This window comes from Ceratotherium simum, chromosome 5 (genome assembly GCF_057802395.1).
Source record: "Ceratotherium simum simum isolate JZ-2026a chromosome 5, ASM5780239v1, whole genome shotgun sequence".
NCBI classification, from domain to species: Eukaryota; Metazoa; Chordata; class Mammalia; order Perissodactyla; family Rhinocerotidae; genus Ceratotherium; species Ceratotherium simum.
The window spans coordinates 36,057,461-36,079,756 of NC_141904.1; the positions used below are offsets into that span (position 1 = coordinate 36,057,461).

The 22,296-nt window shown below is 42.2% G+C and overlaps 1 protein-coding gene across 3 annotated transcripts in view; it reads right to left on the bottom strand.

The window, feature by feature from the left end:
* Positions 1-22,296, bottom strand: part of OSBPL10 (oxysterol binding protein like 10) — a 291,962-nt gene that overhangs the window by 185,435 nt on the left and 84,231 nt on the right. For all 3 annotated transcript variants that reach the window (XM_087430665.1, XM_004419456.3, XM_087430666.1), the window contains exons 2-3: positions 12,389-12,564; positions 9,331-9,410 (exon numbers count right to left, since the gene is read on the bottom strand). In XM_087430665.1, coding sequence (XP_087286791.1) covers positions 9,331-9,410; positions 12,389-12,564 — 256 coding nt within the window. The remainder of the gene's footprint in view (positions 1-9,330; positions 9,411-12,388; positions 12,565-22,296) is intronic.

Genomic DNA, 22,296 nt, shown 5'->3' on the forward strand with positions numbered 1-22,296 from the left:
GAGAAGATCCACTCTAACTGGGCAGGGCAGGAAGGCATCACAGAAGTATATGAGCCTCGGGAACCACACGAGCGTTTGCCACATGAAGAATGGAGAGCGAAAGGCATTCCCAGCAGAGGAAACAGCACGGACAAAGGCAAGGAAGCATGAAAGTACACAGCGTGCTTAGCGAACTGCTTGTCTAGAATACTGAGCGCATGAGGGTGGAGAGAAAGCACTGGACCCAAAACGTGATGGGCATCCAATGCCAAGGTAAAGTTTTGGACTTTTGTCTTAGGAAGTGGGTGCTATCAAGGTTGTTGGAACCAGGGAGTAGCACCATCAGCAACCTTCCCTCACTCCTCTGCTTAAAAAGCTCATACTAGATGTTTGCTTGACAAACAGCTGCAGTGGGGTAAGCACGCAGCAGAATCCGACCACAAGAGAACCAGAGTTCCTGCCTTCAGACAAGTCAGGTGGATGTCTCTGTTGCACAGAGGAGGCAACTGGGGAAGAGAGAGTGATCAAGATGTTTAATGCCAAGGCCATAGAGAAGACCAGAACTCCTGAGAGAAAGGACGGAAGGGAAGGACAGAGGGGTTGGGAAAGTACCATCCAACCTTTTTAGATTAAAAAAAACAACAACAACAACAACAAAAAACTATCCATAGCACAAGAGGAGATTAAACTAGACACTGGCAAGTTCCTCCTTAGAAACAATCAAGCAGTAACCTTTTGCACCGTCCAACAGAACGTTCTGTGATGGAAATGTTCTGTATCTATGCTAATACTGCAGCCATCAGCCAAATGTGGCTACTGAGTACATGAAATGTGGCTAAATGCAACTGAGGAACTGAATTTTAAATTTAATTTAATTTCAATTAATTGAAATTTACAGAGCCTCCTGTGGCTAGAAGCCTCTATATTGGACTGCACAGATTTAGAACCTACTTTTTGTGCTTATTCCTTACATCTACTGTTTTTAGACCAGTGGAACAAAGGGAGTTTGGAATCTCTTCCTATTTTTCAATCATTCCATTACTTATGAGTTATTCAAAATTCTTCTGAGAGGCCTCAAATTTGTTTAGTCATAAAAGTAGAGGTATTCAATGTCATTTGTCAGATGATCACCAAAATTCTTAGCATTCAGTCAATGAGTTACCAGCAGTACTCTCTCTAGATGAATAAAATTGGGTTTTGTTTTGAAGAGAATAACTCGTATTTCTTCATTATTAGCATAAATATCTTGGTATGCATTTTTATGCAAATAGTGGGATGAGTTGGGGCCAGGACATTGGACTGGACGGCATCTGAAGTCCTTTGTAACCGCATGGTTTCAGATTCTACAGATGTCACTGGGTTAGTCCCAGCAAGCAGGTGCTTCCTGTTGTGATGCATTTCAACAAAGATATCAAAGCACCTCTCCAAAGCCCTCTGGCTCCCACCCCAGGGTGGTGGAAAGTTGGGAAAGTTGTTGTCTTTCATCATCAGAAACCTAGATTCCTGGGAAAAACAAACAGCAGCTTCAAATCTCCTCACTCTTCACACTTGGCTGTGGATTTAACACCCAGTCAAACAGAATTCCCCACCCACACCTCCCTCTAACAGACAAGCCTTCTAAAGCCCCAGAAGGAGTCCACACATCTCCCATGCCTCCCCAGATAGTCTCCGAATATCCTCTAACAGGGGTGTCTGCACCTGGCAACCCGGCTACCAGACACAGCATCACCAGCTCGGCCTCTTGACCCCTCTACTCCTGTGCACTCAACCAAGCACACAGCTCTCGGGCCAGAGGGGACATGGAGCTGACCAGTGCGAGCCAGTTTGCCAGGCCAGCCCATTACTCTTCAGCCTCCTTTCTCACTGTCCAACGGCCCTGATCAAACCCGTACATCACTATGGGGTACCAGTTGTCACCGCAAAAGCAGGGGATGTGTTAGGGACTATATCACCAGTGTCAGCTGTCACAGGGAGGTTATATAAACATGGGCAGGTCCTTACTGGGCATTAGCCTTCTCAAGACTACAAGGGAGAGGAAGAGCTGCCCCACCTACTGTTGGAGCCATCCAGACCCCAGCCACCACAGAGGAGACAGTGTTCTAATACCACCAATTCACATGAATTAGTATGCTAACTGCCATTCCAGGGGATGGAAAAAAAACAAAAAACCTGTGACTTGGGCATCTTCCGGCATGAGTAGTTATATACACACTCCCTGAAACTCAGCAGGTTTCACTACTCATTCAAAACCTCCTAAGATTCATAATGAATTTTAAATCCTGTATTAGACAATCACATTCCTCCATGACCAAATCGCCATAAGACTGTATCCTTAAGTTTGCATTGTAATTTAGAACTACCTGGCAAGGACAAGGAGCCCTAACCACACCCCAATCTGATCTAACCACAATGTCTTCAAACTTTTTTTTTCTTTTTTTGGTGAGGAAGATTCACCCTCAGCCTACATCTGTTGCCAGTCTTCCTCTTTTTTCGCTTGAGGAAGACCAGCCCTGAGCTAATATCTGCGCCAATCTTCCCCTATTTTTTATGTGGGATGCCTCTACAGCATGGCCGACGAGTGGATCTGAACCCATGAACCCAGGCCACCAAAGCAGAGCACAGGAACTTAACCACTACACCACCAAGCCGGCCCCTTCAAACTCTTTACATAGACAAAGATTCCCTGGGACCTACTATCTTCCTAAGTGAACACGGTAGTCAGCGTTTGCTCTCAGGGAGCACACAATCAAGTGTGGGAGGCAGACAGGAAACCAACCGAATCATTGGAGCCCAAAATAATAAAAGCAAAGATGGAGTCAGGCCTGGGGCCCTGAAAGCCCAGAGAAAGGATTTCAAACACAATGAATAGTGTAAACTATTTTAAATTCCCCAAATATCTACATTTCCTTACTTAATTCATAGATTTTAAAAAAAAAAGCTACATTTTCCACGTCATTAGATCGGTAAATGCCCACTAAAGATGTCCCTCTATTTCTGCAACTTCCCATCTGGAACTAAACAAGAGCGGGACAAGGAATAAGGAACGAAAAATGACCGAGAGGGAAGGGTAAGTACCTGACTGGAAGATAAAACACGATGGAAATCCCAGAAATATTCTAAGAAACAAGCCACCAATCATACACTCACACAGTCATTTTAAAGATAAAACAACCCAAACACAGAGAATAGGTCTGTGGCCAAAGCCTGGTCTTATAGTCCATCCTCAGGGAGAAGCAAGATGCTCATGAATCAGTGTGTGTGATTTCTGGGCATGCGCATGCACAGAAAAAGACTGGAAGGATGGACCTCCAAATAGAGTCAGGTGATCTCTTTCTATTTATCCACAGATGTACACACAAAAGGCATCATCAGAGATTAGGTATGGGGCTGGGTTCGGGGTGATTTTTTTCCATTCTTTATACTTCTGAATGTTTTATACTGTGTATGGGTAGTATTCACAATTTAAAAAAATAATGCTACTTCCACTATGAAAAATAAAAATTTCTTCACAAGCTGTCAGCAGTGAATTCATAATAAGAGTATGTTTGTGGTGGGGATCGGGGTGCCAGTCAGAAAGAAGCCAGCTGAGCCAAAAAGGGAAGTCCTGAGCTCCTTCAACAATTTGAATCCCCACAACCCATCTCACCATCGTGTAGCTGGTTGAAACTCTCTACTTTCAGAGGAAGTGATAATCATTACCATACATCACACATCTATCCTTTAGGGCTGAAAGTCTGGGGAGAAGGTACTAATGCCTTATTAGCATCAGAGCAGACTAGTAATCTCCCCACTTAGCATATAAGTCACCCCCCAAGTGAATCCACCTTCCATGTCTGGATGAGAAAAATCAAATACTGAAAATACAGTAAGTTTCTATCATGTTTAGCCTTTAAAAATTCTCTCAATTGGTCAGAATGAAAGCCAATGAAACTACAATCTTCAAAATCTGAATATGCTTTAAATGCTTTCTAATCACCTGATCATCCCCCTCATTATCCCACTTTCCCCACAGGTCAAAAGTAACTTGACAACAGCATTATTCAAAAGTATCTCTGACTCCTCACTCCACCCTCAAATATTGACTTAGGTTGATTTTGAATGACCTTGAGTTCTCTGATGTGGCTATTTGAAAATAATGGGGCCACCTGAAAACAGATACATAACCACAAATGGATGAACAGCCGCAGCGGCTGGCGAGGTGCTGGACTTCCAAGCAGCAGTCTTGCTAAAAAATCAGCACATGCTACTGAGCTCCTAACTCCACGGAGTGCTTTATGTCAGCAACTGGTTTTTGCCTGCATTAGCTTGCTTGAGCCATACGACAACCTTATGAGACACATGTTGTCACCCTTTCAAAGATAAGAGAAAGAATAAAAGTGAGCTGAGCAGGTATGCTCAACACATAATTGGCAGAGCAGGGATTTAAATATGCGTCTTCTCACGCTGCACCCCACAGTATTTCTTCTAAACCAAAATGCCATGAATTGAAACATGGATATACACAATCAGAAGATGCTTTTAATTCAAAGTTCATGGGGACCTGCCCAAAAGGCTCAACTTATATAAGTTTATGTCACAAAGAAAGTAATTGCAAAAGGCCAATGTTACTTTCAAGTAAACTCACTCAAGAAAATTTTGGAATTAGAACCTGTTTAAGAGATTGAAGAAGGGTTCCCTTGATTACATAAAAATTACAGATGTCCTATTACAGAGCTGTCCCCTCCACATTATAAAATATGGAATTCATGGGAGAGAGAACCATCATGAACCTTCCAATCAGCTCCTGCCAAGAAACTAGGATGGGAGAAGAGGGGGAGGAGGCATGTTTTAGCAACATGGGCTCTTGTCCCAGTCCAGTCACTTATTGGCTGTGTGACTTTGAACCCGTTATTTAAGTTCAATTAGTCTCAGTTTTCTAATTTGTAAAAATGGAGATAATACTACCTACCGCACAGGACCGCTGTGAGGAGTAATGCAATCATGAATGAGGGTCAGTCACGTACAAGGTATTGATTGTCATTACTTCCGTCAACAGGCCAGTCCTCTCCCATACTCAATGCTTATTGCAGTTCCCATAACACCACTACTCCCTATCCTAGGAGTTTCCTAACACCATCTACTTGAAAAAAATAAGACACCTACTCCTGCATTTTTGATACTTTCAAAGTCATACACACATAACTCTCAAGAGGATGGTTCCTCACAGCTCTCTCTTAACACTTTGCCAATCAATGCAATTCTCTACACTGCTTTAAGTTTTTATACTGCATTAAAAATAGGATGTTTTGTTTCGTTGTTTGTGTTTTCAGAGAAAGTTGATGCTCTATTCTTCCCAGCAGATCGACCTTGCACCCTCGCAACCAAGCCTCAAACAACACTCAAGGCCACAGGATGAACCTATGTGATGTTGAAAAAAGCGGGGGGATTCTCTGTTGTTTGGCAGTTTCTGTCCATCTAGAAGGAGAAACTGCCACAGAGGGACCCCATCGCCCACAAAGGGAAGAACATGGCAGCCCTGACACCTTGGAGGTGTGAGCAGGAAACCAGGAGATCTGAGTTCAAGTCTTGGCTCCTCAGCCCTCCTGGTTGGACCTTCCTCGCATGTAAACCAAAGGAGGCTGGACCAGATGGCCTTCAGATTTCAAAGGCCAATCATTTCTTTAATCTGGGAATTAATTTAGGTATTAACTGGGAATCACTTTTGATTTTTGAAAGTAAGAATATTAAGAAGAAAAAGTAAGACACACTTGCTAAAAAGACAGAATCAGCTACTGATACAACAGCATGGATGAAATTCAGAAGCATTATGCTAAGTGAAAGAAGTCTGATGTGAAAGCCTGTATAATTCTGTTTATAGAACAGTCTAGAAAAAGCAAAACTATAAACAGAAAATGGATCAGCAGTTGCCAAGAGCTGAGGAGGGGGGAGGGGACTGGCCACAACGGGGTAACAAGAGAACCTTTGGGGATGGCAGAATTGTGATTGTGGTGGTCGTTACATGACTGTGTACATTTGTCAAAACTCAAACTTTACACTTAAAAGGGGTGAATTTTACCTTATGTAAGTTATACCTCAATAAACCTAAATTTTTTAAAAAGACAATCGATCAATAAGAATTCTACCATTTTTCTACAACAGAAAGAATGTTTTGACCCTCCAAAAGCAAAGCAATGTAACATCTGAATAAAGAGCAGTTCTTTTTATATTGAAGAACGGTGTCTTCGGGAGCAATTCCCTCCTTGTTTTTCCCATTTCACTTCAAGACTGGGAAAACCTCATCATGAATTGACTGAGACAGGTCTGGGTTTCAGAACCACTGGACTGGTCATCTTTAAAGCCCTTTGCAGCTCCAGAGTTCTGTAAGTTGGGTTATCCTGCAATTCTCACTAAGGTGAGTTTGAATGATAGCACTATTCCATCTACCTAATATTTGTTCCAGGGAATACTTGATTTAAAAAAAAAGTTTTTAAAAGGTAAAATTCCAAGCAGCTGTAGGGAGAATATTGTCTACAATCTCCTGGGGAGGGATCTGTCCTGCTGAGAGAGAATGAGGAAGAATCTAGTGAAGCATATATTCCTAATAACCATGATGTCAATGAAGCAGCCATCCTATAGCTGACTGGACGTCAAGTTTACATTCACTTTAAGCCTAACTTCATTTCACTACTAACTTCTGCCCAAGCAGCCTTGGACTTCATAACGCTCCTGCTGAATAACTAAGCCTGTTTACATTTTAAAAATTATTCCCTAATTGATCATGATCACTCTTCTATAAATGAGTGGTGGTAGCAATCTCACCTCCAGTCCTCAAATAAGGAATCCTATAGGCCCTAACATCTAAATTATTATTTATTTTGGCTCTAATATCAATAGATTAATCCATATTCTTGAAACTACCCAGAGAATGTATCAGATTTCAAATTCTCCTTCAGAGAATCCTCAAATTCTCCTATTTCTTACTACCATTAGCATGTCTTTACTTTTCTTTGTCTCTAGTAATTCATCAAAAACACCAATGTACTTAAAGTTGGTTTCCCTACCTGAATTCTTATACCCAAAATCAATTCCAGATGAATCAATGATGTAAACAAGATAAACTACAAATTCACTGGAAGAAAATACTGAAGAATGTTTTCATAACTTTGAGCAGAAAAGCCCTTTTCTAAACATGATGCAAAACCAAAAGCCAAAAATGAAAATATTCATAAATTTGACCAGAAAAATTAAATATTTTACATAGCAAAAAATGTATTCGAAGTCAAAATACAAATGACCTACTAGGAGAAAATATCTACAGTACAAATGGCAGGCAAAGGACAAATAAACTTAATATACAAAAAGCTACTGCAAATCAAGAAGAAAAAGACAAACTCTATAGAAAAGTGGGTGAAAAATAAAAATTGGCAGTTTACATAAGAGAAATAGTGGCCAACAGACATTTGAAAACACAGCCCCAGTCATGTTTTTGAAGTGGAAGTGAAAATAATAGGAGATAATTTATATATATATATATAATTTAAATAATTTATATATATAATTTAAATAATTTATATATATATAATTTAAATAATTTATATATATATAATTTAAACAATTTTTTATCTGTGAGACTATCAAATGCTGAATGTTAATAAAAGCCACGATTAGTGAGGGGGGAAAACACCCTTACACACAAAACTGGTGGGAGTGCAAATCAGAGCCACTTTTTTAGAAGACAATTTAGCAATATCTACGAAAATTCAGAAGATACATTCTACGACCCAGCAATTCCACTAGTATAAATGCATATATATACCTACAGGTACAAAAAGATTTATGTACAAAGATGTTTATGATAGTGTTACATTTAACAACAACAGCAAAAACAACCTAAACGTTCATCAGTAGAGGACTTAAATAAAGCACTGACATCCATTCCTTAGATCACCATCCAACCATCCTAAAATGAGTGTAGTAGATCCAGACATCTAATAGGGAAGGATCTCCAAAATATATTAATAAGTGAAAAACAAAGGGAAAACAGTATACATGATCTAATCCCACGTGTGTAAAAATAAACGTAGATACAGATATATACACAAACACATGTCTAAATTTGTTAGAATGACATACAAGAACAGTTAAGAGCAATTTCTCTAATAATCATATATGGCAATAGTGGAGATACGTTATATCCTTTTTACTTTATCCCCCTTCTGTTATGTTTGATAAAGAGTAAAATGACACATATAAAAAGAAAAAAAATTTCAACTGCCCTGCCTAGGTGTTTATAAAATATTGATGAAATGTTCAGAACTTCCACTAAAAATTTCTGGAAAATAAAAGAGACCAGAGGGGAACAAAGCTTTAGAAGTAGGGCCCTACCTACGGTTACCCAGATTCTTCCCTGAGCAAGTCAAGAAGGGCATTACAGTGAGTGAAACTGTGGTAAGCAAGTCAAGAAAAGAGGCTGTCTCTAGAAAGAAAAAAATTGAACAAAATCATCATGAAGAAATCATTTCAGATTGTATTTGGAGGCAGAACAGGGAAGTAAAACTAAGCAAGCCATTTCCCACGGCCCTGAGCAAGATAGCAGGCAGGTTACAGTAAACGAAATCATCAGAAGTTTCAAGTATGGGTCTTTCTATCAGATGCAGGGAATACGAAAAGTGGTCACAACTGGATATAGTAATTAAGTCTGAACTAATGATATAAAAGGGATAGCCCTTTGAACATTAATTTTAATAAATATTTATTGCCCTCAATAAATTCATTTTGCAGTTATTTCCTACATTTTAATGACAGGAAATCCTCCAAATAGTCCATGAAAACGCCTACTTGCTATCTCTCACACATCTGACCCAAGATCTCATACCGCTCCCGAGGAGGAAATAATTCACACTTGGCTGCCAAATTACCCGAGAACATTTTTACACACTTAGAATGCAGAAGCTCCTTGCAGAGTACTTAATCAATTTGGGGTCTAGGTTTTATTTAAGGATCAGTGACAACAACTAGTCTTTGTGAACAGTAAATCTGACTACTCTGCCTCCACGATGAAATCATCTACTCAAGCTTCTCAACAGACCAATTAACAGCTGCCTAAATTGACAACACGGAAAGCAATAGAAGTGTGTTTCCAAAATCAGTTCCAATAAAGTGTCTGCATGTCTCTTCATTCTATCGACAAGCGAATCCTACTACTTTTCTCTTGGCTTTAAATTTAATGCAGCAGGACAAGTATGAATTCCATTATGGTGGATAACTTAAAACATAACATGAAAAACAGCTTCCCCAAAGAAACAGATAATTGGGCTGAAGGGTAGCCATCCAGGTAATCGGCATGCCTCCTTTCTTCATGTGGTTACTTACCTTAGAACTCGTTTCCATGTGGTATTTGGCACAAGCTCGAAGCTGAGTCACCCAAAACTGTTTCTCTTTTGCATCAGCAGCTAAAATAAAGAAAGAAATGCTTGCAGAAATTGTTCCAAAACACATCCAATCTATTTCTACACCCACCTAAGGGACTGGGGGGCCCAGGGAGCCAGGGGGAGAAAAAGAAGGGAAAAGCAAATGCAGATGGCAATGTTCTCAAGCAGCCTGTACTCACACCACAAAACAAATTACACTAAATCTCAACAGAAAATTCCCTCGGAAACCACATTAACTAGTATTCTGAAACATCTATTATAAGAACAATGTTGCCATTTTCTTTCTTTCTTAACTTCCTCCAAAAAAGTCATTTCTATTTCTTTAAAAAGGCAGCAGGGAAGGGTAAACATGATTATTTTTAAATGCCTCTACCATGTGTGGCTAATATGAGGATCAAAGTATAGTTTTTCAGGGCCTTTTGTTATCTACTGGAGCTGTACTGTGGAGTTATTAGCATTTACAAAGTAAGCAGTCAGGTATATGTATTCTTAAGAAATCATATTATGATCAGACAGAACACGATACCAAATGCTGCCTTAGAGATCCTCAAATTTCCCCCAAAGAGGCATTAAAGTACAAGTCAACTGCATAGTCATACTCTTGCATCTATACTGCCATCTCTCAGATTCGTAAGGTTGGTTTTTTTTTCCTTTGCTGAGGAAGATTCGCGCTGAACTAACACCTGTTGCCAATCGTCCTCTTTTTTTTTGCTTTGCTTTGAGGAAGATCAGCCCTGAGCTAACATCTGTGCCAATCTTCCTCTATTTTGTATGTGGGTGGCCGCCACAGCATGGCTGATGAGCAGCGTAGGTCCACACTCAGGATCCAAACCTGCGAACCCAGGCCATCAAAGTGGAGCACGCCAAACTTAACCACTACGCCACAGGGCCGGCCCTTAAAAGTATTTTCTTAAAAAAAAAAAAAAAAAAAAAACAGATATGTAACAGGTTCCAATAAAATCTAACAATTTAACTGCATAATTAACTGCAAAAATATTTTAATATAATATTAACTGCATAAACACTGGCTCTGCAGAACAGAGAATGATTCCCCTAGAAATTATAATTGTTTAAAAAAAAAAGGGCCTAAGCGTCATTTGTCAATAAAAACCAACTTCAGCTTGAACTTTCAGGTGAAGAAACCTCGAGTTGTAGACCAGTCAGTGTAAGACCACATGAACTTAACTTCCAGAGACAAAGGATTTTGCAGAAACTCGAGCCCTTTTCCTTATGAAACACGAAGAATTGCCAGTTTGTGGCAGTACTATCCAGACGCTTAGGCCCAAAACCATTCCCCAAAGCTGTGCACCTAATGATGTTAAGATTCAACTCTACACATAGGTGTGATGTGAAATGAGAAAACCGACCCCAGACGTCGTGGAATGGGCCAAGGACCAGCCATAAATATGCAGAAATTTATCCTGCCTTTTCTGTAGTTGATAAGTTAAAACTAAATTTAGCTCTTGTGATTATTTCATGTAAATAATAAAACTTGCATATTTGCTATTAAAACTACCCTTAAAAAAAAACAAAAAACCTAGGGATATTAATCATCCAGAATATAATAACAACTCAAAGGCAAAATGAGATGGCTCAGTTGTCAAATGAGTTAGATTTTTCTTTTGTATGGGTTTGTGTCATTTTATAAACCACAAGCTGGGGGGAAAGTGCCATTAAGTCTTTCGCCTACTATTATTTCTGCTCTAACAATTTATTAAGCAATAAACAGCACAGGAAGCCAAGGACCATATAAATCTAGCCAGCTGGAACACGCACTGCATGAATCTCAAAAGAGAACATGAATCCTATGTTACTTAAAAACTGGAAAACTTTCTTCTTCAACTATAGGCATTTTTATTTCATAGGTTTTTGGATTGTTTCATAGATTCTGAAATATGATTTGTATATAGATAGTAAAGAAACCTTAGCTTATTCCACCTCTTGGTAGTAAAGCTTGGAGACAGAAGAGTGAAGACTGAACTGAGGGGTGAGGAATCGAGGCCCTCGCTCTGGCTTTGCAGAGATGACCTATCGTGGTCAGTTCTCCAGGGTCAAGGAGAAATAATAAAGGGCCTTTCCTTTGTACTTAGCCTTTACTTGGGCAAAGAAAAATGTCATGTAAGAAGGCAGAATTATCAACCACCTCCCAATACTTAATACCTGCTACCTGTCCTCAGAGCTTAATAACATTGACTCCGTGTGCGGGTGTATACACACGCATGCAAACGTGCATTTGGATTTTTGATTTTGTTGTTTGTTATTTTAAAAAATTCACGATTTTTCTGGCAATGCAACTGTAACAGAATGCAGGAAGAATGATCCAGCAATCAAATTATACTGCTACAGTCAAATCCAGCATTCCTGAAAGGATGCACCTTGGGGGTGGCAGGACCTACAGTTATGGCCAAGTGCTGGACTCCCTCGCAAGTCATCCTCACTGATGAGGATGCTGAGCAGACACCAGTTTTCAAGAAGCAAAGAAGAGAAAGCATACAAGAGGAAATTAACTCAACACCAGTTGGCTTCACCAGGCTCACTACAATGAGATTAATACAAGTGAAGGGGCCCTTTACTAAGAGATGGTTCTAGAGAAACTTTGGAGGGAGGGCATGATGACCCTTAAAAGGCATGTTTTGTCCTTTTAGCACAAAGTGCCCAAGGGGCACGATAGTGAAGATTCATACTATAAAGTCAAAGAAAATATATACTGAGCTAACATGAAAAATCTGCAGAAGTCCTAGGGCTCAGCTGGCTTTGCAGTCACTCACCTCTCCCTTGTCCTTAATTCCTCAGTTAATTAGGACAAGCAATTCGTCACGTTAGGCCCTCTCCCCATCCCAGGAGTGAGAGAGGCAGCATCCATCTGTCACTACAGAGTCCTCAAACATAGCAAATTGTTAAAGGTGACATAAACAAAAGATCAAAAAACAAGAAAGCCATCACCATGGTAACTATGAACGTAGCCCACAAGACCTGTCTGGAAAGTGAGCAGAACGTACCTCTCAGTTTATACATCTCCCCATTAGCGGAGTACACGACCAGCATGTGGGGAGCTTCATCGCTCAGGGACACTATGGCTCCAGATAAAGACAGGGCTCCTCGAGGCTTCTGGTGCTTGCTTTGCTCATTCACAAAATACTGCAGGATGCCAGCCTCAAAATCCAGCACAAAGTACCTGCGCAGAGAAACCACAGTGCATCATTTTTCTCCCCAGCCCATTCCTCACTCACAGCAAAGAGGAAAAGGAAGGTAATCCTTAAGTTGACATCAAGGCTCCAAATCCAGGAAGCTGGAAACCAACAGTCCCTCCCCGGCGCCCCACAGGTGTCAGCCCTGAGCAGGGAGAGAGCACTTGATTCAGAAGTCAGGACGGGGCTCGTAACGGGGACGTGGGGCAAGGGCCAGGTCCATTCAGGATTGGGTGCGATGCCCACCACTTCGCCTAGGGCCCGCGGACACCACAGTAAACCTCAGAATGGCAAAAAATAGCAGCTGCATTGCCACAGACTGTGACAACATGCTCCGTAAGACTTCACAGGAACAGCTGGAACTCACTGAGCCTCTAAGGGAGGCCGTTTTACACCCAGGTAGCAACAAGCTGGGCCTCGGACTTCCTGCTGGCAGCACAGGTCCCATGAGCAGCCCCAGCTCCCGGCGGCGTCTGTCAGGGAACTGAAGGTGCTTACACAACCACCGGGGCACGCTCTATATAACTTTTTTCACACAAAGAGACAAGAATTCCCTCTGCTCTGGGAAGCTACAATGCCACTGGACTCTGCACTTGGGGTGAAAAAAGGGGACTGCTAGTTGCCCAAATCGCTCTAACAAACGCTGATAGCCAAATATCTGGCCTGTTATACTCTGGATCTATCACCTAGGGAATAGGTAAGACAACTTCCCCCTCTCTACCAGGATGGAAAAGTCTTCATCTGAGTCTTAAATGCTTCCTGTGGCCTAAAGGCTCAGCACAGCCCCTGCCAACTTTTCCAACTTGTCACTTTCTGTTGCACCCACAGTGGCCTTTCCTCCCCTCCCTCACCTCACCAAGTTGTCTCCCACCAGAGGACCTTTGCTCATGCTGTTCCCCCTGTCTGGAGCGGTTACTCAAAGTGTAGTCCACAAATTTTGATGGTCCACAAATTATACCAGTCCAGGACAGCTTTTTGAAATTTTTCTGGAATTTGGCTTTACTTCAACATTCAACCGCAAGATCAATGGGTTTGTCTCATCAAACAGTCCAGATGTTGTCCAACACACATAGCACACACAAGCTACACACTAGTCATGAATCAACCATAATGCAATTGAGGGGGAAAAAAAAGGCAAGTCCTTCACCACAGTTTGAGAAATACTCGCCCAGAAGGCTATTCCCTCCACCTAGAATTCCGTTCCCTCCCCTTCCTGCCATGTTAACTCCTCAGCCTTCAGGAACAATTCAAGAACACCAACTTGAAAGAGCTTCCCCTGACCAGGTCATATACTCTTCTCACAAGCTCTCAGGGCACCGGCCCCCAAGGGAGTCTACATTCGGAGGATTATCTGATTCAACGTCTAGTTTCCACACTAGACCCTGTGCTCCTTGGAGGCAGAACTGTACTCCCCCCAGTGCCCAGCACAGTGCCTGATACTTCGTTGCTACTCTGGTAACATTCATTCAATGAATGACGGCAGGAAAACTAACGAAGTCCACAGTTCTCAATCTGCACACCAAAGCACCTGGGTCACTACTGTGAACTGAGGCACTGCAAAATATTTTACATTTTTGTGGGATACATGGCAATACTCAACATAGGTCAGATACCATGCATACTAACTCAGGGAGTTGTCACAGATTCGATATTAGATTGCACCACATGCCTGGCAGTGACATCCTATCTTTGCAAAGCTGGGTTTTCAGCAGGTGCTGGGATAAAAAGCCATTACCAATGTGGGACCGGAAAAGATGGGAGCGACGCCCCATATGATTCCAAGGCTCGAGAAGCTGCCCAGTGCCCGCAGGTCCACACATCCCATCAATAAGTAATTGTCGGTACTGAACAAAGAAATAAAATATTTCTTTCCATTTATGTTTATTATTTTTTCACATGGCTACTGAGTTGTGAGGACATAAATCTGTATGAGGTATTTAGAGCTAACCACTTAATAAATGAAACTGTAGGATTTTTTTTTAACCTATAAGGACCACAAACGAAAGTTTACAAACCTCCAACTTAACTCATTCTCACAGCAACCTAACAGATAGACAATATTATCCTCGTTTTACAGATATCCCGAAACTTAAAATCCAAGTCCTGCTTGTCTGTGTCCAAGGGTCCAGGCTTGGTCCCCTCCAGCAGTCACCAGACACTCTCGATTCTCTCACAAGTCCTCCCTCGTCACTTTCCCCATGTCACCTCTCCTGTACCTACTTAGGTACTTTATTCTCCAAACCTAACTGCTCCTACAGAGTTAATGGAGCTGAAAGCTCCTTTCCTGGCAACAGAGGTCCCTACTCATGCCCCCTCCCACGGAGCAAGCTGCAGCCACCTCCTTAGCACCTGACTGCCCATCCTCCAAAACTCCAATTCCTCTAAGAAATCCTCCACTTTTAATTATTTTTAATATTCCAAATGGCCTAGCCAAGACGACTTCACCCCTCTCCTTCTCTCATGTCTCTTCAGTCACTATAATAAAGGTATACTTCTGGTTTTCATGATTAACATGGATAAGTCAAAATGCGGACAAAATGTGTCCTAGACCAGGGCTATTCCAAGTGTGGTCCCCAGCCCAGCAGTATCAACATCACCTGGGAGCTTGTTCCAAAGCTAAATTCTTGGGTCCCACCCAAGACCTGCTGAATTGGAAACTCTGGGGGAGGGGCCCAGGAAGCTGTATTTTAACAAGGTTCCAGGTGATTCTCATGCAGCTGAAGTTTGAGAAGCCCTGGCCTCAACTAATAGCTCATCACCAAATCCCTGTCCTCCTCTTCAGGAGAGACAGCCAGAATATATTCCCAGCTTTCCTTGCAGGTAGGATGTGGCCATTTGACAGAGCTTTAGTCAACAGAATGTGAGCAGAAGTAATGCAGGCCTGGCCCATAACACACAGACAGACATACACGCACACTCATACACATTCTCTCTCTCTCTCTCTCTCTCTCACTCACACACACACACACACACACGTTGGAATGGAGACAACCTGCAGGGCAAGTTGGAAACCCCACAATGCGTATGGCAAAGACACAAGAGGGAAGGAACCTGGGTTCCCAAGTCACTCCCTGAGAGTCACCTGCTAAGGAACACCCACATCACTCTGCTACGTGAATGAGAAACTTCTGTTCCATTAAGCACCTAAGATCAAGATCTGTTACAGCAGCTAGCCTTACAAATGCACAAAAAAATTTTTTTTTGATTTTTATTTTCATGTCCTTCTACCTGAAATTTGCTCCTACTCCTTTATGTGGGACAAAAACCAAACTCCCTCAATGAGAGAGGAACTAGGGTAATTTCTGAGCTGCCAAATGGTCAAATTATCTAAGTGCTGACCATGCCTTCTCTTCAGGAGTAAATGTTTTCAACCTGACCTACATTTAATGTCACTGTGACTGTAGCTATGCAGACACTGCTCCTGGCAAGTCGGAGCATTAACAGCAAGAATTCTTCCAAGTGTAGGGAAGAAAACTTGGCTCCAACTACAGCACTCTGTGTCCTCCCCATCCCAGGCAGAGCTGTGACGTCCTCCATTGATATACATGCCACCTTTACATAGGGGGAAGCAGAAAAGGAAGGATAATCTGAACAGGCTCCAAGAAAAAGGCATATGCTGTTGTTGGAATGGAGAAAGGGCTTAACATCTTTCTCCTTACTGCTTCTACCAACTTACCTCCTGGGAACCTGTCAGCCTTCCTCTCTCCTAGAGGCAGCTTCCCAAATGCATCCTGTTCAAACAACTACCCGTATATTTGCAAAGGACATTATTCAGACGCTGGTAGAAAGAAATGAATTGCATGCTGTTTTTCCCAACAAGGATGACAGAATAACCAATTGATGTCACATTATGCAAGATATGGGGACACATTAATGACTTTTCACATAACCTATTTCAAGCTGACATCTTAATTCTAACCTACCTCAGATGGAAAAAAACATTTCCACTACTTCCTAGAATAGTTTAAATGCAAAAGCACAGGTTTGAATCACGTGCATAAGGAAGGTCATCAATAATTTGCTCCTTTTCTAAAGACAGCTAAAAATTCTATCATCTTTGGATGGGGGAAGAGGGGAGAATATCTGAGTGAAAATTGCAACAGACTAATATAAAGTGTCTTTCAGGATGGCCTTTGAAAGTTAAGATACAGGTAAGAGCTGTCCATACAGCATTAGGAAGGGCAATCTCTCTTGGTCACATCCCCCGGAGGGGAAAGAAATTACATTTGGTTTCCTGCAGGGCCCTTGCTGTCAGGCACTGCTGTTCGGAGCTTGCAGCTATATCTGAAAGTCATAGCTTTCCTTCTAAATAGGCAAGTTAACCGTATTTCTGGATTAGGCTTCATTAAACCAAGTGAAACTCCTAGATAAAATCCTGAAACATTCTTAAAGGTCTTCCTTTCTAGAGAAATGAATCAGACAAACCTGATTCCTAGTTTGTTCTTGTTAAATTAGCGTCTTTGAGCTTTAGTACACAACTTGACTGATGTGTAGGTGAACTTAATTGTATACAGAGAGAGCATATTTTATTTCCTATGTTAACAAACCAAAGAATGTGCTGGGGAGAGAAAAGAGAGAATGAGGGGAGAAATCAAACAAACCCAGAAGAGAGCCATGTCAATTCTTATCAGGCCAGCTTCTTCTTGTCATCCTTGCCCAACCCCAAAGCTAGGAGCCAGGGCACACGGCAGGCCCCTTCCTTGGAAGGGCTGAGGACAAGCCCCTGCCTGCTACTATCCTTCAGACAAACCCCACTGCTCTAGAAAGAACACACAAGTGCACACACACACTCAGACACTTACATCTGTACACACGTACTCACACACATGCACTGATACCCAAACACTCACACATGTACTCACACGTGTGTGCTCATACATTCACATCTGTACACATTCACTCAGATACATTCAGGCTCACACTCATACACTCACATCCACACTCCTGAAGTAACTCATGCATTCCACACTGTACACTGACATACATGTGTACACACATTCACACTCCCTTGCACATGCTCTTACTCACTCCCACACACACATAAAGCAGCCATCCTCACCTATCACCGCTTTCCAAGTCTTGCCTCTCTGAGGGTGGTCTACATCTGTAGCCTTTTAACTCCCATCCCCATCTGCCTGATATAGTTTCATTAAGGTTCAATTTTAGGATCTAAAAGTTGAAAAATATACTTTTTACCTTGGGAGAGGAGAGAAACAGGACCTAGGAACACACCAACAGCCATCCGCCAAACTCCAGCTAGGAGCAGACACAAATAGGGAAAGGATTGAGGGGGTGGGGAGCCGGCATCAGAAAAGCTCATTAATGCTGACAGACAGAAGTTACAACCAAACTACAACAGAATTACAAAGAGAAAAAAATGCAGTGAAAAAAATCTTTTGAAGAGGAACTTTGCTAGACAGGCTGCTCCCGACAAAAAGCTAAATCATTTCATCTAAACTTAAAAGTGAAAATTAGAATGACAAGAATAAAGGGCCTCAGAAAGTGAGGTTCTCACCCTCTCCTTGAAGACTGAGCAGAACATCTTCCAGACTCATGTTGTTGTTCTTTCCAAAAGAGTGTCAGGACTCTCCCTGTTCCCCGTGAGGCTCAGCCTCATCTCCACATCCGACACTAGGGTCAGAGCCACCGAGGCCCCCTGCCTACCAGGCCCACCATCCCCCACGTGAAAGAGGAACGAGGACCAAGTTCCCAGCTGACCGCAGCCTCTTGGGCAGGTGGTCCTTCCTGCTGGGATCTGCCTCACCTTCCCCAAGTACGCCGTCTTCTGAGAAGCACCTGTTCCAGACTGCTGGAACCCACCGGACACGGCCTGTGCTCAGACTTCCACACTCTACCCTGTCCTGACCAGTGACAACAGTGACCTTGTTCTTCAGCTTAACACCGTTCTCTGGGTTGGATTATTTACTGCCTGCCTCTTCCAGAGTCCCAGTCCACACTCCACCAACACACCAAAATGGCAGAGACAGAGACCCTCTTGCAGAGGCTTGGACTTCTCTCCTCCTCCACAGTTCCACGCCACTGGAGTCCCTTGCCACTTAACTGACGCAGGCACAGAGCTGAAGGAATGGTTCTTTCCAGCACTGTGCATACTGATTCTTGAGGTTTCAGCTGCCTTCCAAATTCCCTTCTGCCTACAATCACTCGAATTAGCACCACTTCTGAGATCTAGAATTTCTACGTTTCTAAAACTTCCCATCTATGGCTTACAGAAAATAAAAACTCAGGGAAAAACCAGCAAAGCTAAGCATATTCAGTATGTGAAGGCAGGGAGGATATCAAACCGTGGATGTATTTTCCTAAATTTACCTTAAGTCTTCAAAATTAGTATCATCTGTTGATCATTTATCGCGCCCTCTCATCTTCAGAGATCAACATGTTAAAGTTCTCCAAAAAGCTTCCTCACTGGAGCTGCCAGTCTCACATAAGACAGGGTGTCTACGCATCCCCGGGTGGGCCTGTAACACCTTGATCACTGTGGTCTCCTCACCTCAGACGAGTTCACACTCAAAACCCTTAGATTTCTGACTTAGAAGAGAAGGATAAATCTTCCAGAATTTCTCTTACGATAACCAAACTTCCTGGAGAGGAAGATGCTGGATTCTAGCACCAAAACCTCACAACAGGTTCCAAGGCACAGCATCTGCAGGCAACATCGACCCCAGCCAAGCTTTAAAGTCTGGAATCCTCTCAACTCATGGAATTTGTGGCCATGGCTGAAGAAATGCAGTGGCCTTCTCTCAGCTCCCTACTACTCAATCTGTGACCAGAGACTTCCACCACTGCCACCACCGCCCCCCAAACCACCAAGAGAAAGAGATTCCAACACACTCGAGAAGGTACTACATTGTCAGAGGGCCCTAAGGCTCATCACCAACCAGGGAGCAAATACACTCTATGACATAAGACCTCCATCCATTATTAAACATATTCAGGCAGGTACTACAATAAGTTCGATCTCACTATAACACAAAAACTTAATATAATGTGGCCTTCCTATAGCAGAACCATTACGCTAGTCTTCAGCCATCTTAAAGATACACAAACTAACCCATTAATAAAAATCATTGCTAATGTTTACAGGGCACTTTCTATGTGTCACACATTGTGCGCTGCATATATTAACTCTTTTACACCTCTTAGCAATCCCAGGAAGCAGATGTGATCATAACCTCTTTCTACAGATGAAAAACTTCAGGCACAGAAAGGTTAACAATGTGCTCAAGATCTTACAGAGAGAAAATGATGGGTGGGCCGAGATTTTAACCCAGGCAATTCAGCTGCACAGCCCATGCCTCTAAACCATTAAGATATTGCGTGTCGATTAAAAGTTTTTACTGCAAAGATGCAAAAACACAGGGTCAAAAATACATAAAACAAACTGATAGACATACAAGAAAATAAAACAGAATCAGGTTGGGAGATTTTAGAATCCTTCTATCATCCAGAATTTGACTGATATGCAAACGACAAATAAGAATATATAGATTCAAAACAATATAATCACAAGTCTTAAGTTTTACAACTAGTTATATGTCCCAATGAAAAATATTACTCCTTTTTAAATGTGCATGGAACATTTTCCAAAATAGCTAAAAAAAACAATCAAACATTCAAAAACAGAAATTTTATAGGTCACATTCTTAAACTACATCTTATAGCAAAATAAACGTCTGGTACGTTAAAGACTTAAATTTTTAAAAAACAGATAGCGGGCTGGCCCGGTGGCGCAAGCGGTTAGGTGCACGTGCTCTGCTGCGGCGCCCCAGGTTTCTCCAGTTTGGATCCCGGGGGTGCACCGACGCACCGCTTGGTAAGCCATGCTGTGATGGCGTCCCATATAAAGTGGAGAAAGATGGGCACGGATGTTAGCCCAGGGCCAGTCTTCCTCAGCAAAAAAGAGGAGAATTGGCAGATGTTAGCACAGGGCTGATCTTCTTCACAGGGAAAAATAAATAAATAATAGATATATTAGTTTTAATAACATATAATATGATATTGTATATAATTATAAATAACACACTTTATATATAATTATCATTACTATATAACATTATAAATTTTTTCTATTACTAGTATTATGAGAAAATATGGGTGAATATTTTTAAACTGTTAGGTGGGAAAGGCATCATGACAGGAGAGGCAAAACCATTAAGTATGACACACATTTCTAAATAAAAAATAAAAACATCTTTAAAGTAAAAAATAATCCATAAATTAAATTTAAAAACAACCGATAAAGTACAGTTTTTTGTGGTTTTTTTTTTGTGAGCAAGATCAGCCCTGAGCTAACATCCATGCTAATCCTCCTCTTTTTGCTGAGGAAGACCGGCTCTGAGCTAACATCTATTGCCAATCCTCCTCCCTTTTTTTCCCCAAAGCCCCAGTAGATAGTTGTATGTCATAGCTGCACATCCTTCTAGTTGCTGTATGTGGGACGCGGCCTCAGCATGGCCGGAGAAGCACTGCATCGGTGCGCGCCCGGGATCCGAACCCGGGCCACCAGTAGCGGAGTGTGCGCACTTAACCGCTAAGCCATGGGGCCGGCCTGATAAAGTATAGTTTTAAAAAAAGAATGTTAATGTTTTGTCTTCTAAAAAGAACGTTTCTTACACTTTGGGTCAGTTACTTCCTGCTTCTGAATCAGATGGAGAGCTTGTTAAAAATATGGATTCCTGGGGCCGCCCTGGTGGCATAGTGGTTAAGTTCACACGCGCTGCTTCAGTGGCCTGGGGTTCGCAGGTTTGGATCCCAGGCACAGACATACACACCACTCATCAAGCCATGCTGTGGTGGCATCCCATATAAAGTAGAGGAAGACTGGCATAGATGTTAGCTCAGGGCTAATCTTCCTCAAGCAAAAAGAGGAAGACTGGCAACAGATGTGAGCTCAGGGCTGATCTTCCTCACAAAAAGAAAACAATATGGATTCCTGACTCCTTGGGGCTGGCCCAGTTGGCCTAGTGGTTAAGTTCGCATGCTCCACTTCGGCGGCCCAGGGTTCGCCGGTTTGGATCCTGGGCACCGACCTACACACTGCTCATCAAGCCATGCTGTGGCGGCGTCCCACACAGAGCAACTAGAAGGATGTACAACTATGACATACAACTACCTACTGGGGCTTTGGGGACAAAAAGGAAAAAAAAAGGAGGAAGATTGGCAACAGGTATTAGCTCAGGGCCAATCTTCCTCAAAATAAAAAGTATATATATATGTGGATTCCTGACTCCCAACCCATACCTAGAGAATCAGTATCTCTATGGATGAGGTCAGGAAATCAGGAATGGGAATTTCAAAGTTTCCCTAAATCGCCCTCAAGTACAAGAACCAGCGCAAAATCAGAGTTGGGATAAAACAGTACAATGTTATTCACCACCCTGTTTTTCTTCCGGTCTTTTAAGCTTTTCCCCCCAATCATTCATTCAGTAAACATCTGAGAACCCACGTGCTCATACAACCAAGCGGAATATATTACTGAAGTGTGAGCCGACCTCATTTTTGTCTTGGTCTGAAAGAGCTGAAGCCCAGCTCCTAAATCACAACAGCCCAGGCAGTGGATTTCTTGGCTCTGTCACTTTAGAAGTATTTTTTAGAAAGATTTAAAGAAAAGTTACAAAATCGTCTGGCCTCGAGCTCCTGCATAATCGGATTGTCAACTAGCATCATGCAGGCGCTCACTTGCGCAGAGAGGCCCGGGGGCC